Genomic DNA, 18,135 nt, shown 5'->3' on the forward strand with positions numbered 1-18,135 from the left:
AAATACATGTAACTGTTATATTGATTTCTCATCTGTTTTTTAAACTAAACATGGAAAGTCATCATAGACTATCAATGATGAATGAAACCTAATATAAATTACATTTCTTTCCATAATCCTTAAGTTCATCTTTGCTACCTGTTCTTCCTTTCTTTTTGATAACGTGTGTTTGGTACTGTGTAAGAACTAAGATCCACACCTTTACAGTTCAATATTGAAAGTTGTTTGTAATTAGTGAACTTCAATCCCGATCAAGAGTAACTCAATTGCATTTCAATTTGAAGTCGGGATCGAAATTCAAAATAACTAATCGATAAACTTATAACGGGACTACGGATAAACTTATCACAAAACTTTCTTTACTTTTTCTTTACGTTGAAGACTTCTTTACATAAAAATGCACTTGTCCAGTCGGACAAGTGGCAAGCAATATTCACTTGTCCGTATATTTTTTAGCTCACCTGAGCTGAAAGCTCAAGTGAGCTATTCTGATCACATTTTGTCTGTCGTCTGGCTGTCCGTCTGTCCGTCCGTCCGTCCGTAAACTTTTCACATTTTCAACATCTTCTCAAGAACTGCTAGGCCAATTTCAACCAAACTTGGCACAAATCATCCTTAGGCAAAGGGGATTCAAAGTTGTGAAAATTAAGGGCCACACACGTTTTCAAGGGGAGATAATTAGAAATTAATGAAAAATTTCGAGAAATTTTCAAAAATCATCTTCTCAGAAACTAATCAGCCAGGAAAGCTGAAACTTGTGTGGAAGTATCCTCAGGTAGTGTAGATTCAAAGTTGTGAAAATCATGATCCCTGGGGGTAGGGTGAGGCCACATGGGGGGGGGGGGGTGTTAAAGTTTTACATAGGAATATATAAAGTAAATCTTTAAAAATCTTCTTCTCAGAAACTAATCAGCCAGGAAAGCTGAAACTTGTGTGGAAGCATCCTCAGGTAGAGTAGATTCAAAGTTGTGAAAATCATGATCCCTGGGGGTAGGGTGAGGCCACATTGGGGGGGGGGTGTTAAAATTTTACAAAGAAATATATTGAGTAAATCTTTGAAAATCTTCTCAGAAACTAATCAGCCAGGAAAGGTGAAACTGTTGTGGAAGCATCCTCAGGTAGTGTAGATTCAAAGTTGTGAAAATCATGATCCCTGGGGGTAGGGTGGGGCACAATGGGGGGGGGGGCGATATTTTACATAGGAATATATAAAGTAAATCTTTAAAAATCTTCTCAGAAACTAATCAGCCAGGAAAGCTGAAACTTGTGTGGAAGTATCCTCAGGTAGTGTAGATTCAAAGTTGTGAAAATCATGATCCCTGGGGGTAGGGTGAGGCCACATGGGGGGGGGGGGGTGTTAAAGTTTTACATAGGAATATATAAAGTAAATCTTTAAATATATGATTTTTTTATACTAGTTGGAGATTTTAATCTTGCCTTAAATCCTGTTATTGATACAAAAAACTATAATACAATAAACAACCCCAAGGCAAGAGAAAAATTACTTGAAATTATGGATGATTTATATCTATTGGACTATTTTCGGACTTTGAATCCTGACAAAAAGGTATATACTTGGCGGAAGAAAAACCCCTTAAAACAAGGGCGTTCAGATTATATTTTAATATCAGAAAGTTTGTCCAACTCTGTAGAGTCATACATAATTAAACCTGGTTATAGATCAGACCATTCCATTGTCATTGTAGAATTAAAATTTAACTCTTTTAAAAGGGGACATGGGCTTTGGAAATTCAATAATAGTTTACTTCTTGATAAAAAATATGTACAGACAGTGAAAGAAACCATACGGAACTTCTCTACGCAACATATACAAAGTGACACCGATGAAGTAGACGATAGTTTATTTTTAGAAGTTCTCCTTATGGAAATAAGGGGTGTCACTATTTCTTACTCCTCCCATAGGAAAAAGGAAAGAGACTTGAGAGAAAAGTCACTACTTGAAGAAATAGAAAAATTGGAATCTGAGGGAGAAATTAATTTACCCTTAATTGAGGAAAAAAGGTTACTTTTAGAAAATATACGTAAAGAAAAGATGGAAGGACATATGATTAGGTCTAGGGCTAAATGGGTAGAAGAAGGGGAGAAACCCACTAGATACTTTTGTAATTTAGAAAACCGTAATTATTTAAATAAAACAATTAAAAAGTTAGAACTTGATGGAAATAGTATGATCTATGACCAGGCACGCATACTTGATGAAGTTAAAAAATTTTACGAAAATTTATATACAGAAAAAGATTCAGAACTCTTAGATTTGGATCTTGAAGATATTATTCAAAATTATGAAGTTCCAAAGTTGGACAAATGTTTATCGGAGTTGCTAGACAAAGAGATAACTGAAAAAGAAATTTTTGTTGTTTTAAAAAATATGAAAAATAATAAATCACCTGGTAGTGATGGATATACTGCTGAGTTTTTTAAGTTCTTTTGGGTAGACCTAAAAAAAATTATATTGAACTCAATAACATGTATTTTCTCCAAGAAAGAACTTCCTATCTCTCAGCGTTTAGGAATTATTTCATGTCTTCCAAAAGGAGATAAGCCCAGACAATACTTAAAAAACTGGCGGCCTATTACACTATTAAATGTTATCTATAAACTTATTTCAGGTTGTCTTAGTTATAGAGTAAGATCTACTTTGGATATTCTTATCTCTGATACCCAGTCAGGTTTCATAAAAGGAAGATTCATTGGAGAAAATACAAGGTTTATTTATGACTTAATGCACTTTACTGAATATAAAAAAATTCCAGGACTGTTGGTCCTAATTGATTTTGAAAAAGCTTTTGATTCTATTTTTTGGTCATTTATTTATAAAGTTTTGAACTTTTTTGGTTTTGGTAATTATATAATCCAGTGGGTTAAAATATTAAACACAAATTTTAAGGCTTCAGTGTTACAAAGTGGCTTTTTATCTAATTACCTCTCTATTGAAAGAGGTTGTAGACAGGGAGACCCTATTGCACTCTATTTATTCCTCCTTTGTGCTGAAATACTTTCAATTCTTCTTAAACAAAACAATAAAATAAAAGGTACAGAGGGTTCCACTTAATCTGATAGCGGTTAATCGAATAATTCGGTTAATCTGATATAATATCAAAACACCGAACCATTTCTTATATATCCCTTTATATTTTTTCCTGATAATCTGATAGGAAAAAAATGTCATTTTCGGTTAATCTGATAGGATTGTGACCGTGTAATAATGATTTCCCACCCTCTTACACCTGTATATTCCTTTGTTTAATTGGTTGATACCCCTCTTGTATACACAGTAACTCTTTACTGGGCATTAGTTACACTTCAACGCACACGGGTGGCTCCCTTCTTCGTAAGATGAAAGCTACCGACATCGATAGTTGTTCCGGATGAACGCACACAGGACTGACCTTACCTGTGTACACATTTTATTCTTTGTTTATTTATCAATTGCCTGTGTTAATTTCATGCAGGGCTTGCACCATTAAGAATTAAACATGTAATTTCTGAATCAAAAGTGACTGGCTTTGGAACATGTGACATCGAGGAAATTCTGATTACTTTCAATTTTACATCGGGGTAGAAAACTTTATAAATAAAATTCAAATAATTTTTTATCATGCATAATTAATTATTTAACAGCATTTTATATAACAGAAAAAGAATTAAAATAAATTGTCCAGGTGAAAAGAAAGACTGTTCAGACAATATGAGCCATTTCCTCTTATTACTTCCTGTCAAAATGGCGGCCACTTTGAAACCATCGTAATAAAGAGAAACATTTTCTTTTGAGCATTTACAAACAAAATAAAGACTAAAATGCTATTCCATTGCTAATGCAAGGTAAATTATTTCAATTCAAACTATTGACATACAGATTATATCTTTTCATTGATAAATTATGTCTTGGAAACAAGTTATATTTTATTCTATACCAAAATCAAAGACCACAAAAACGCTAAATCGGTTAATCTAATAATCGGTTAATCTGATAATTTTTCTCTGACAAATTGACTATCAGATTAAGCGGAACCCTCTGTATTACAATAGGCAGTAAAGAACATAAAATAAGTCAATATGCAGATGACACATCTCTCATTTTGGATGGTTCACCTACTTCACTATTTGCATCTTTAGATACTCTAGACTTTTATTCAAATATTTCTGGGTTGAAAATAAATAGTTCAAAAACAAAAATTATATGGATTGGCTCAAAAAAATTCTCAAATCAGGTTTTTCACCACACGAGATGGAAACTAGATTGGGGCTCAACAACGTTTAGTTTACTGGGTATTAACTTTTCTGTCGATCTTGAAAAAGTTATTGAGTTAAACTATTATATACAAGTTCCAAAAATTAAAAGCATGCTTCAACAATGGAAAAGAAGAAACCTTACACCAATTGGACGTGTGACGGTAGTAAAATCTCTAGTTATTCCAAAAATCAACCATTTATTTATGTCTTTACCTACTCCTAAAGAGGTAATCACCACATTGAACAAAGACATTTTTTAATTTTTTTGGAATGCCAAATGTGATAAAATAAAACGTGCAGTAGTTATTCTAGAGTATCGAAAAGGTGGTTTAAAAATGTTGGATATTAACAAGTTTATTATGTCATTAAAATGTTCATGGATTAAAAGATTAATTGTTGGACATAGCTCATGGACTTCCATATTGAAGGCCATTAATGGTGAAGACTTTGTCAACTTGTTACTAGATTTTGGTGATGCATTTATTACTGAATGTGTTATTCCGAAAAATAATAATTTTTGGAAAGATGTATTTAAATCAATGCTCTATGTTATAAAATCTTTTGATGATAATTATATTGAGGAAATTTTTTTATTTATGCCTATTTGGTATAATAGTAATATTAGAGTTGGTATGAAAACATTGTTTATAAAAAGTTGGTACAAAAAAGGTGTAAAGGTCATCAATGACTTTCTAGATGATAATGGAAATTTTTTGTCACATGTAAGTTTTCAAAAAAAATTTGATTTGCATATTTGTACAATGCAATACAACAGTATAGTTAGTGCTATATCAACATATCTAAGATCCTCTCTTCCAGTACATATCAAATGTTTATTTAAGAGATCCTTTACTCCATATATTCCATTATATTACAAACCTTTTCTTTTGCAAGATAAATGTACAAAACCAATTTATAAACAGTTAATTGCCTGTAAAATAACCCCAACTGCAATACCAAAGTGGAATTCAGAATTGGTACAATATGGGGTAGAAATTTGTGTTTCTGATGCTTTTAATGTATGTTTTAAGACAACCAACGACTCATCTATTCAATGGTTACAATACAGATTACTTCATAGAATTCTTCCTGTAAATTACTATTTGAAAAAAATCAATGTTGTATCTTCTGATTGCTGTTCCTTCTGTGAACGTGATGTTGAGACAATCCAACATGTTTTTGTAAGCTGTGAAAAAATATCAACAATTTGGAGCAACCTAAGCATGCATATTTACCAATATACTTCTATACGAATTGGTTTCAATGTTATCAATATTTTATTGGGTGAACTCCCATTGTCAAAAGACAATAAAGTTGTAAACTTTATAATTTTGTACACAAAACAATATTTATTTTGCTGTCTTAAAAAAGATATACTGCCTAGTCTACTAGGGCTGCTATTTTATCTATATAACAAATACAAAGTTGAAAAATATATTTCATGTCAGAAATTTCAAATGCAAAAGTTTACTAACAACTGGCATGTATGGAAACATATATTTGATACAATTCAGTAATTTTTTATTTTTTGTTTCTTCTTTGTTTATTATTAATATTAACCGTTTGCCTTTGTTAAATAAGCAACCACTGCCAAATCTGGATGAATGTGAGCACGAATGTGTGAGTGGATGAATAAAAAATGGCTTTGAATTATATTATTAAAATGTTTGTATGCATATGAAAAAATAATAAATAAAAAAAAAAAAAAAAAAGTAAATCTTTAAAAATCTTCTTCTCAGAAACTAATCAGCAAGATGATTTTTTATAATTGTTAAAACTTTGGCTCCAGGACAATTCTTCAGCCTCACAAGAAGGTTCAGAGTTTGATGTAGCTAAATATCCCATATATAAACAATTGTAAAGGATCTTTTTGAGAACTGCAATACTCAACATGTGATATGACTATAAAATTGAAGCAGGCAGCTATTTTTTCATTAGAATCTTTTTGTATTACTGTATTGAGTTATTGCCCTCGATTTATTGATTCTTGATTATTTTAATTAATGCATCCACTGTTAACCAATTATTGTGATGATTATTTTTATACAATAATAAATATTCAATGTATATAAGTTGTTCTGCATAAGAAGTTTTGGGTAAGGCCGGATTAGTTTGTTTATTTTTGATTTCCAATTTTTAGATACTATGAATTATTTTAGGTTGGCACGTATATAGGGACAGTGTCCATTGCATTTCGATGAGCGACTGTTTGGGGTTAAACTTGATCAGGGCTGGATAGATTGAGTGTGTGAACATCCTTGCTCTATCTAATCTACGTGTTTTCTAACCTTCGATACAAAGTGTGTGGTCATTCGTGCCCTGTATCGCATTAATACAAGTGTGCAGTCATATCTGTTTGAAATGGTGGTGGTTGCGGCGGAGCACTAATGTATGGTCATCCCTGTTGGTGTTCAGGCCTTTCTAGCGCAAGTGTGCGGCACTCCCTGCTTGCGTTAGGTTGAGCTGTTGGCACAAGTGTGCGGTCATCCCTGCTTGCGTAAACCTTGGTACCTGTTGAGTTGCGTAGGTGTGCGGTCATCCCTGCCTGCGTAACGTTGAGTCCCTATATATGTGCAGGAGCGGTGATTAAAGTCTGCTTTTGTAAATATTGGCAGCAATCAGGGCTATCCGAGTTCCAAGGGGGAAAAATGGATTTTATTTACACAGGATCTACATGTATTATTGTACATTGTCCAGATTGTTTGTATTATGACTCCATTAAGCTGACTTTATCATACCTATTGTTCCTCAGGTGAGCGATGTGGCCCATGGGCCTCTTGTTTAACTGGTACCGGACAAGCAGATAAGCGTTAATGTCGAGCCCTGGAACATGATGGTCAATGTGTCAGTAGAGTTCATTATTGCATTCTGTAGTGTCCTTGAGTTACATGTACTAATTCCTGATTATGATTTGGAATGTTATGTTTTAGGTCCATCAGTTAACCCACAATTACCGGTCTCACGCTGGAATTCTGTCTCTGGCCTCCAGTATCCTGGATCTGATGGTCGAGTTCTTCCCAGAATCCTTCGACAGACTGAAGAAGGACCAAGGGCTGTTCCAGGGACCTCCCCCTGTCCTTCTAGAATCCTGCAGCTTTAGGCATGTCTCCACCAAGAATATTCTTGAGATATGCAATATGTCCAAAATTGAATTTAAATTTTGATTTTTTTTCTAAACCTTGTTTTACAGTGATTTAGCTGTGCTTCTACGTGGAAACAAAAGAAAAACTTCCCACATTGAGTTTGGCGCCCATCAAGCCATCTTAGTTGTAAATGAGGCTGCTCGGGACAACATTCCGGAGGAACTTAACCTTGGATTGATCCTAACCATCTACGAGGCTAAGGGACTGGAGTTTGATGACATCCTACTCTACAACTTCTTCAAAGATTCTCAGGTACAATCTTAATGAATTTTTGTTACCCTTTCATTTATTTGATATCTGTATTTATGATGAGAAAGATTTTGAAAAAATTAATAAAGCATTTTTCTACAATAACATTTTCGGTTCGGTATAATGATAATACAAGGGTATTGAAAGTGTACTAAAGCATCATACAGTCAAAACTGCCGAAGCGGTCACCCCTATTAAGCAGTCACCTTTCGTATGCGGTCATTTTATTTCCTCCTGATGAAAAATCCTATATAATTGCCCTCTGAAGAGTGGTCACCTGTCTAATGCGGTCATCTTATTTTGATCAGAAACTGTATAGTTGATATGCCTTAGGCGGCCATTTTGGTCGGTCACATGATTTACACCCGGGGATTTTTAAACATGGCTTCCGAATGTCGGTAATAAATGTAAACAATAATTATATGCCAGAGGCATATCGATGTTTTTATTAAGGCGTCGAGCTAATGCTCGAGAGCCTTCTAGCGATCGTCTGGATTGGCAATCGTCCAAATTCATGCACTGCACCGCGTTTTAAATGCGCATAAGAAAAAAGTTCCTTATAGTATTAAACGTATTCCATTTATGAAACTAAATTGTGAACAAAAAAAACAACTTTGCCTACCTGGTTATTGACAACTCATTGCATAAGTATAAATTTGCTTAATCAAGAATTGGCGGATGAATACAATCAGGTGTAAAAATTCACTAAATATTAAATATTATTTTAGTTTATCACTTACATTTTAATTGGAGAGCGTGCCCGATAGAAATAAAATTTGCGATGTAAATTTATTTGTCTCCAAAATAAATGTAAGCGATAAACGTATCTAGTGATTTTGTTGCTAAAAATAAACACCATAATGTAGTTGGTCTGGTCGAGCATTTTAGATAGCACGTGTTGTGGATTTGTTTGTAAACAACCGTACCATAGGGAATCTTGTTTCAAACGGGAATTGAAATAAATAAAAGTATGTTTTGTTATTATAATAGGAACATACTGTTAATGTATTCAAATCATGAACTTGTGAAAATTGTTTAAAAAATATTTATTTATTTTTGAACTTTGAAATTTCTTCGAATTTTGTAACCATAATGAGTTATTGAATTGTAAAAGCACAAATACCTATTTTATAAGAAAATAAACTTATTTTTGTTTTTAAAGCAGCACAAAACATAATTCATATACTTCTCTATTCTATGTCTAAAATTATTTGAAATACGAAGTCACTATTAAAGTAGTCCGAGTATCGCACTACGTCATAATACGGATTTTACAATATTGGTCCGACTTTTACAAAGCGTTTTTGATACCCGGTATTGATTTTGCTTTACATCGCTGTTGTAAACAATGGCAATAATAAGCAATAAGAACGGTAATATATGTATTCTATGAGAGATAGAAATGATTAATGTTGAGAAACTCGATTCTGTTAAAGTAAAATGAAAAACGAAGTTTCTGATTAACCAGGATCTCAGGTATGCTTATATCTTCTTTGTTTTGACACCCCCCCCCTCCGAATTTTTCCTTTTCTTTTACTAAAACCGGTTTAAATTAAGAGACAGAAGCTATTTCGAGATTAATCAATCGTCAATTAATTAATGTTTAAATGATATCTAACATTGTTGACAGATCAAGGCAGAAAACTGTAGCAAAATTTGATTTTTACGGATTTTTTCGTCAGGGTCTACTTGGTTTAGAGCTTATAGCGTGAAAAGTAATCCGTCAACATATAATTTATTTTACCAAATCTTTTTTCTAAGATGTCAATCTATAGAATAAACACCATGAATTTAAGTTTGAGTCCATAAAATAGTAAAAAAATTACCAAACACGATACTAGCATTGCATTTTTAACCGGGTTTTCCAATGGAAAAATCCGGTTATTAAAATGGTGAAAATGGCGGGCGGGCGGCTGCCAAAAGGGTACCCTCATTGTACGGATAACTCCTCCTACAGTTTTCAAGATAGGAAGTTGTTCTTTTGCAGATCAATTGTACATATATCAGAGGTGTGCATATTGCTAGGATTTTGATTTCCGATAATTTATCGAAAAAATACCAGCTTTTGAACTTAGTCATTTTTTGGCAAAATATTGCATATAGGGAACCCTCATTGTACGGATAACTCCTCCTACAGTTCTCAAGATAGGAAGTTGTTCTTTTGCAGATCAATTGTACATATATCAGAGGTGTGCATATTGCTAGGATTTTGATTTCCGATAATTTATAAAAAAAATACTAGCTTTTGAACTTAGTCATTTTTGGGCAAAATATTGCATATAGGGTACCCTCATTGTACGGATAACTCCTCCTACAGTTCTCAAGATAGGAAGTTGTTCTTTTGCAGATCAATTGTACATATATCAGAGGTGTGCATATTGCTAGGATTTTGATTTCCGATAATTTATAAAAAAAATACTAGCTTTTGAACTTAGTCATTTTTTGGCAAAATATTGCATATAGGGTACCCTCATTGTACGGATAACTCCTCCTACAGTTCTCAAGATAGGAAGTTATTCTTTTGCAGATCAATTGTACATATATCAGAGGTGTGCATATTGCTAGGATTTTGATTTCCGATAATTTATCGAAAAAATACCAGCTTTTGAACTTAGTCATTTTTTGGCAAAATATTGCATATAGGGTACCCTCATTGTACGGATAACTCCTCCTACAGTTTTCAAGATAGGAAGTTGTTCTTTTGCAGATCAATTGTACATATATCAGAGGTGTGCATATTGCTAGGATTTTGATTTCCGATAATTTATAAAAAAAATACTAGCTTTTGAACTTAGTCATTTTTGGGCAAAATGTTGCATATACATGTAGGGTACTCCATTTCACTGGATAAGGGTTGACATGGATTATGGATACAGTTTACCTAAAAGAAAACCCGGTTTGCTGTCACATTGACAGCTTTTCACTTGTTTGTATTCTATTTTGATACATCAGGTCCATAAAGCGTACTTACTTACAAAAATTTGCGCAAAATTATTGATGAGATATGGCTTAAATAAATATTTATATTCTATTTTGTATGTTCAGTTCTAATTTTCCCAAAATTGGTAATTATTTTTAGGAAAAACGGACGTCTGGCAAATTTCATGATTGTCAATAATTTTCGCAAGGGGGTACACCCGTCTGAGAGGTGATAGCAAACAAACTAGCATGTAAACATACATATTTTCTTTTGTACCTGGTATATGTATTGCTAGAATGTATATTTATCATTTAAAGCTAAGCTTTTAATGATTGAGCCCATTTAGTGCCGAGTATAGGACTACCTTAAATTAACAGAAATTCAAGTTATTGATATCATTCTATATAAAAGAAAATGTCTGTTCGACGCCTTTGTGGCCGTTCCGGCCTCTGATAATACATACCTGGCAGATCAGATACTAATGGGAATCAAGTGAATTGTTTAAACATGTATTAACTATGTTTGTTTTATAAACATGAATGAAATAGGTTTCAAAAATGTCTGCAGCGAGGCAACAGAAAATTGCTCAATTTAATATGATTTTGAGTTCAGATACGGCCAGTTAAAAAATAAATTGTTGATTTGTATTAAAAGTGTTTGTTTTCTAAATATACGGTACTCATGAAAATAGTGTTATTATTATTGGAAAATGTCAGCGATAAGGGTTTACCACGTAATGACTTTTTTCAAAAAAAAAAAAAAAAAAAAAAATACATATTTAAACAATTGCATGCACAATGCATTGTTATGTATTTGTACTTAATTTTAGATATAATAGATACTATAAAAAAAAACACCAAATCAATTACTTTATCTATCATTTTGATACATTATGCTAAATATGAAGTATATAATAAAAATAAAATCCAATAATTAGGGCCCCGCAAGGATTTGCGGGTGCCCTATAGTAATCACTCTGTCCGTCCGTCCTTCTGTCCGTCCGTCCGTCTGTCACTCTTCTGTCCACAAATTTCGTGTTTTTTTCTAATAACTTTTTTTATGGTTGCCCAATCAAGTTCAAATTTGGTATGGTAGTTCAGTAGGCAGAAATACATATTTTGATGCTAAGTTTGGTTCTCTATGTCTTCTGGTTTGGAGCTGGGGTGGTGGGGTAGATTCCTAACTATGCATAAGAATGAATGGGCAAAGAGAGATAACTGCTGAGAATGAATGGGCAAAGAGAGATAACTGCTGAGAAAGTTACCATTGTATAAATTGAAGGCTGTGCAATATTTGTCCTTTGGGATTAATTAACCTTCCACACTATTTTATTTTTTAATTATTTATTTTATTTTTTTCTGCCTTAATGCTGTTAATTTTAACAGGTAATCAGATAATTACCCCATTCTGTCATTTCTGAAAAAATATCTAAATTGTAAATTTAGAAGAAAAGGATGAGAGAGCAGAACAATTAATCCCCTGGGATTATCTTGCCTGCTGTAGAAAATTTAGAGGCTTATCTCTATCTGTCATATCGAGATTAATGAATACCTTTGTCTGCACTGATGTTTGTTTTGAAGCAAATTAAACTCTCATTCCATGAGCTGCACCCTAATATTTTTACCCCTCAGTTTAAAGGATGGTATTTGATAAAGAATATATTTTATTATAGTCCAAATACTTATATTCTGTAAAATAAAAAAAAATATATGAATTACAATAAATTAAAAAAAAAAATTTTTAATTAGATATCAGTTTTTTGATTCTTTTTTTTTTTTTTCTTTCTAATGGATGTTTTGGTGTTGTTGTTTTTGGTTGCTATGTTTATATTAAAGGAAACTTGAGAATAGTACCTGAAAATGTTCCTTCTGTAAGCCCTGATTAAATTCAATAAATGGATGAGAGCAGGATAATTAATCCCCTGAGATTAATTATCTTGCCTGTGTCAGAAAATCTAAGGTCTGTCTTTATCTGTTATATGTATTACCGTACACATGTGTATGCAAGTGGTTTGTTTGAAGTTGAGGCAAAGTCTAGGTATCATTCCATTGGTATCAATTCTTTGTTTTTCTAACAAATTTTATTTCATCCCATGTTAACCTCCTTTATCCCATGGATATGACTCATTTGATATTTTTTGGATATCCCACAGTTGTGACTTTACAACGGGATTTGCGTAGGCATAATGAAGTAAAATAATGTGGAGTTTAATAAACAGTGTAAACATTGATTGTGGTGTATAAAACATGGGATAAATAGAATCTCATATATGATTTTTATCCAACTTGTGTGTTTTATCCCCTCACTAAGGCCCAAGAAAAAAACACTTTAATTGTTGGATGAAAATCATATCCAACTACAAATCACGAGATCCCATATATTGCAGTTCTTTACATCTTATGCTGGGCATTTATTTCTCGTCATTGTTAATATAAAGAGGATGGAATTCTAAGTTTTTTTCACTTCTCTATATTAATTGTCATAGCGGGGCCCTTCCTGACTGGTCAGTTTTCTAGTTGGTTTAATAAGGTATTTCATGTTGACAAATCATAAGTCTCTATTCAAAGGTCACCTCTGTTAAGAGGTCACTTTGGGTGCCTCCCACAGGTGACTGCTTAATACAAGTTTGACTGTAATTTTAGGCTACTAAAGAATGGAGGGTAGTGACAGATTTCCTTGAAAAGTTGGCAGCAACAAACGAGCAGAGCAGTATACACAGCTTGGAGAGTTTGGTGTCAATTAATGCAGGTACACAGTGAAAAAATCATTGCTCAGATTTTGCCACCTTAACTCGGTCTCTTCGAAGGTAAAACATTTCAGTACTTTTTACAAGTTTGTCCCTCATTCCAGATGTCCTCAAACTTGGTGATCGTCCTCGACCTTTAGCCTTTGACCCCAACCAACATAAGGTTTTGAACTCAGAGTTGAAGCACCTGTACACCGCAGTCACAAGGGCCCGTGTTAACGTGTGGATATTTGACGAGGATCGGGACAAAAGAGCACCTATGTTTGAGTATTTCAAGGCTCGCAAATTGACAAGGAATATTACTAGTGCTGAAGTAGAAAATGGTATGTAACGAAAACTTAATTTTTGCATTTAAGGAGGTCGATTTGGGGGTTTTTTTGCGGAAAACTACAATAGCAAGACTCTTTATTTTTTAACCATATGTAATTTAAACCAACTCTAGTTTATTTGCGAAGTTTAAAGAAAATCGACCGTCTGGTTCTTTTTAGGGACCATCTCGGAGTAGAGGTACATTTACTATAGGAATATATAGGAAACTGTCATTTTCTGCACATCATTGCAGATTTAAAAAAAACTACAATAGCTTTTTTTCTCAAATTGTGATATATGATTAGTAAAATCATTTCCTACCTTACATGTAAAATATACTAAATTCTACCGTCTGGTTTTTAGTGGGGGCCATCTCAAAATATTAAAATGCACCAAATTTTGCTATATATTAGGATCATTACAAATGAAGATTGGTAAGATGGATTCATTCAAAAAACAAGGAAAATGTCCTTAAGGATAGCATCATTCTGTATATAAATTTTCTTTAACGGCTTACAATTTTTACTGTTTCTTTTATGTTATTTCTTATAACGTACTCCTATAAAGCTTTATTTTATCATACAGTCATAAAAGCACAATGGCAACGCTTCCCTACCCCACAACGAAAAAATGGTTTAAAAAATAAAATATTTCCTTAAAAAATCTAAATATTTTTATATGTATTTTATTTATTGTGTTCAATTTTATATATGATATAAAAAAAATTTCATAAGAAGTATAAATCAACTGTATTATAATAAAATGCGCAAAAACATGCGCAATGAAAACTGAAGTCGGCCTCCTTAAGAGTTATTTTTGGTGTTCTTCTTTCTTAAGTTTTTATGGCTTACGGCCATCTAGTTGCCGGATAATCTTTACGGCAAAGAGTTCAGTTATCTGAACATGCGCTTTTCTTATAAAAGCTTGTGAAGGTCAGCCTCTTAAAAAAGTAGAAAAAACCCAGAAAAATATGAATAAATATACATTTATGAAATACAAATAAAATGGAATAATACTTGTTGGTGTAGATTTCATGAGAATTCATTATTTATAGTTCTGATCATAACATGCAGTACATTTCATCATTTGGTTACTATTATTTTTACGCGCAGTGATTTCGCGCTGGCTATGGCGCTGTTATACGTCGCACCGTGCACCAACTATCGCACAAGTTCATAGTGTGTAGGAATACAAGGTGTACTGATATTTGAGAGCATGTTGGTTTTAAGTGTTTTTGTGTCCTATATAGTTGAATGAATTTACAGTATATGTACTTCAGTGGTTGGATAAAAGAAAGAAACAAATTGTCTCCTATTGGAGTTTGAGTCTGACATCATCATTATTATTTTATGCAGTCTATGATTTTCCTAAAAGCAATGGTGGTTTCAACCAATTGATAAAAGAGGCATCTAGATTTCAATCCTGTCTGTTTCGGTCACTAAGGTTCAACCAATCAACAAATGGGGCATGTTGATATCGGCCCTGTTAGTTTCTATAGATCTATGAATTACTTGTAGCTAGTTACTTTCTCTAGAGCTATAAATAAACTAAAGTTTCCGTAAGAAATAGAGGGAATCATACTCGATCCATGTAAATATAGTCAAACCCGTAAGCCATTATGGCCCTTCAGGCCTTTGATTTTAAATCATTAGAATTAAAAGAGTGGCTGTAAAAGTCTTTTTTCTGTTTAGTAGTTAAAACAACATATGTGATGTAAATTGTGTTGATGGTGCTGTCTTTATTTTAGACTCTGCTGGAGGTATGTTTGCAGAGGAGTCTTCCACAGCGCAATGGCTGCAGAGAGGGGGAGAGTTCATGAAGCACTCCTTGTATGAGGTAGCAGCCAAGTGCTTCAATCGCGGCAAGAACTACCACATGGAAAAAATTGCAAAAGCACATCAGTCAGCCCTTTTAGCCTCAAGGTATGTCCTCATCCTCTTCAGATAACAACTGAAATTCACTGGAATCTAAAGGGGATAATAATGAAGAGAAGAATGATTGAAGAAAAGAGAGAAAGAATGAAAAATACTAGTATGTTAGATCAAAATTTTCTGATATCTTTTTGGGTCTTTGAGTCCCACTGCAAATCTAGGGTTTTTGTGGCATGGTGTCTTCATCTTTGTAGCTTAAACTTCTTTTTCTTGTACTTTTAATTTCATATTTTCATGTTATACACCCATACATTTGTTTATCTGTTTGTACATTCATTTGTTCCTCTGTCTGATGGTACTTTGATCTTGTCTCGCACTCTGTCTAGGATATCAAACTTTATGCAATGATGAATTAGGGGAAGGATGGGGGTCCTGTAATGACATGTCAAGGTTACTCCTGCAACAAGAGCCTCAGTTAATACGCTACATTTCTCATTTACCTTGAAGCAGTGCCAATTTAAAACTGAACCTCTAGCAAGCTACAGTAAGGTCACTGTGATCTTACTGTCTGATCTAATGGCCATATTAAATCTCTTACATCTCTTAATTGTTTATTTAGAATGAAAGACACCCCTGCAAAAATGAAAGAAGCATTTTTACTGGCAGCAGAGCAGTTCTTGGAATGTGAGCAGCCAAACAAGGCAGTTATCTGTCTACAGAACTCCAGAGAGAGAGAGCTAGTTGCTCACTTATATGAGAAAATGAATCAGGTAGTGTATGCTAGACTTTATTTATACTTCCTGCAAAATGCTCCATGAAACTTGTGGGATTTTTCAGGTTGAAAATTTTTTTACAGTTGGAAAAAGCTGGAGAGGCGTATCGTAAACTAAAGCGCCCAATTGAGGGAAGCAGGTGCTATGAACAGCTTGGGAAATTCAATCTGGCTGTGGAGACTTTGGTAGAGAATGATCTCTATGAAATGGCCATTGATACACTGAGACGATACAAGAGTCTTAGAGAGGTTAGTTACATTTACAGTTATAAACATTCTTTAAGGAACATGTATATGTGGCGTATTTTTAGTGAAGAACAATAGTTATATGTAATTATTTGCTTCATTTCTTTACTAAATGATAAGAGTTTCAAATAAATTACGCTTTATAAGTCAATCGCATAACAAAGATACAAGAAATTAAAAAAAAAAATTATAATTTTTTACCGTAAAAAATACAAAAAGTTTGAATAACCCCGCCTTAAATGGGTCACGTGACGTTCATCTCGAACTATCAACAACAATGGCAACGACATTAAGTTTGATAGATTTGGCAATGTAGATTGATGGAATAGGAATTAAAGCCGAAATAAACTTAATTTCCATCATAAAGTTTTAGGGGTTTTGCTAGTCAGGTTCCTGCTCCATGTGTTCCATGTCTTTACTTTATAAGTTATATAATTCACAAGTGGATTTTCGTTTTGAGGAATTTTTTAATCAAGAATAAATAAACACTCACAGTACATGCATCCCTCAGGGAGAGGGGGTATTTACTTAGTTTACCGTGTCGTCGATGCTTAAATCATGTTTCATCTTTAATACACATCATTAGCAATTTATATCGTTCTACATTAATGAATATCGGAATGATGCTTCGAGTATCATTTGATATAAGAATTATTTAATTTAAGACACGAAAAACGCAATTCTAATTTGTTAACAAACTGTTCCTCCATCGTGTTTTCAATGCTAGGTTTTCTTGCACTTATGCGCAGTAGCGTTTCGAATGGTGGATCACATTAATATTCATCAGACGTGTAGCAAACAAACAACTAAGACAGAGCATTTAATGCCAATTTTCATGGGTCAGAGTTTGTGAAATGTCTAATTATTAGAAGCATGATGTATGTTTTTACTCAAACTCATAAAAACTCCAAATACGCCACATGTACCTTTAAGATTTTTAATGCGGAAGTAGTAAAGATGTTTGATTAATATTGTTAATTGTTTGTAATATGATATTGATTAAGTATTTGCTATGCATTTTATGTACTGTTAAGACTGAAAGAGAGTGTTTGATTCAGGTCCTTTCCACACCACAGTCAATGTAAAATGCATTTAGCATTCATAATGAAAATAGAAATCTTTTGAATCAAGTATGACTGGAGAGTTGACATTTTGTTGTGTTACATTGAAGGAACTTGAAACGCAGTTGACTCCCCCACCCAGAATTCTGATAGACAACGCTCCAGATCGCAGACATACAGTGGAGAGTTTGAGTTATAAGGCAGCAGAGGCCTATCACCGCTCCAAAAACAAGGAGAAAATGATCGCAGCTCTAGAGCGACTGCCAAACCTAGAAGAAAGAACAGACTTCTTGATCCGTAAAAACTACATCGAGGAAGCAGCAAAAATGTTTCAGGAAGCAGGTGTGTTTTTATTAGCTTTTCCAGTATTTTGGGGATTTCTTTGTGTTGTTTAATGAAATGATCAGTATTTCTGACATTGAAGTTTTATGGAACAACTCCAGCACAATCCATGAAAACCGGCGGTTTATTGAATTAAATGTAAATGGCAAAATTAGTTGCATTTCCAATGAATCAGAATTTTTTTGTTCTATGAATGAATTGTGTGAATTCTACTTGTTATGT

The 18,135-nt window shown here is 33.4% G+C and overlaps 1 protein-coding gene across 1 annotated transcript in view; it reads left to right on the forward strand.

Annotated features, from left to right (window-relative positions):
- LOC105330100 (TPR and ankyrin repeat-containing protein 1) overlaps positions 1-18,135 on the forward strand; it is a 49,545-nt gene that overhangs the window by 25,626 nt on the left and 5,784 nt on the right. Inside the window, exons 27-34 of the mRNA XM_034449033.2 lie at positions 7,185-7,354; positions 7,445-7,649; positions 13,209-13,314; positions 13,417-13,635; positions 15,369-15,543; positions 16,112-16,262; positions 16,349-16,513; positions 17,682-17,913. Of these exons, the coding sequence (XP_034304924.1) occupies positions 7,185-7,354; positions 7,445-7,649; positions 13,209-13,314; positions 13,417-13,635; positions 15,369-15,543; positions 16,112-16,262; positions 16,349-16,513; positions 17,682-17,913 (1,423 nt within the window). The remainder of the gene's footprint in view (positions 1-7,184; positions 7,355-7,444; positions 7,650-13,208; positions 13,315-13,416; positions 13,636-15,368; positions 15,544-16,111; positions 16,263-16,348; positions 16,514-17,681; positions 17,914-18,135) is intronic.

Source organism: Magallana gigas, chromosome 5, assembly GCF_963853765.1.
Source record: "Magallana gigas chromosome 5, xbMagGiga1.1, whole genome shotgun sequence".
Taxonomy (NCBI): domain Eukaryota; kingdom Metazoa; phylum Mollusca; class Bivalvia; order Ostreida; family Ostreidae; genus Magallana; species Magallana gigas.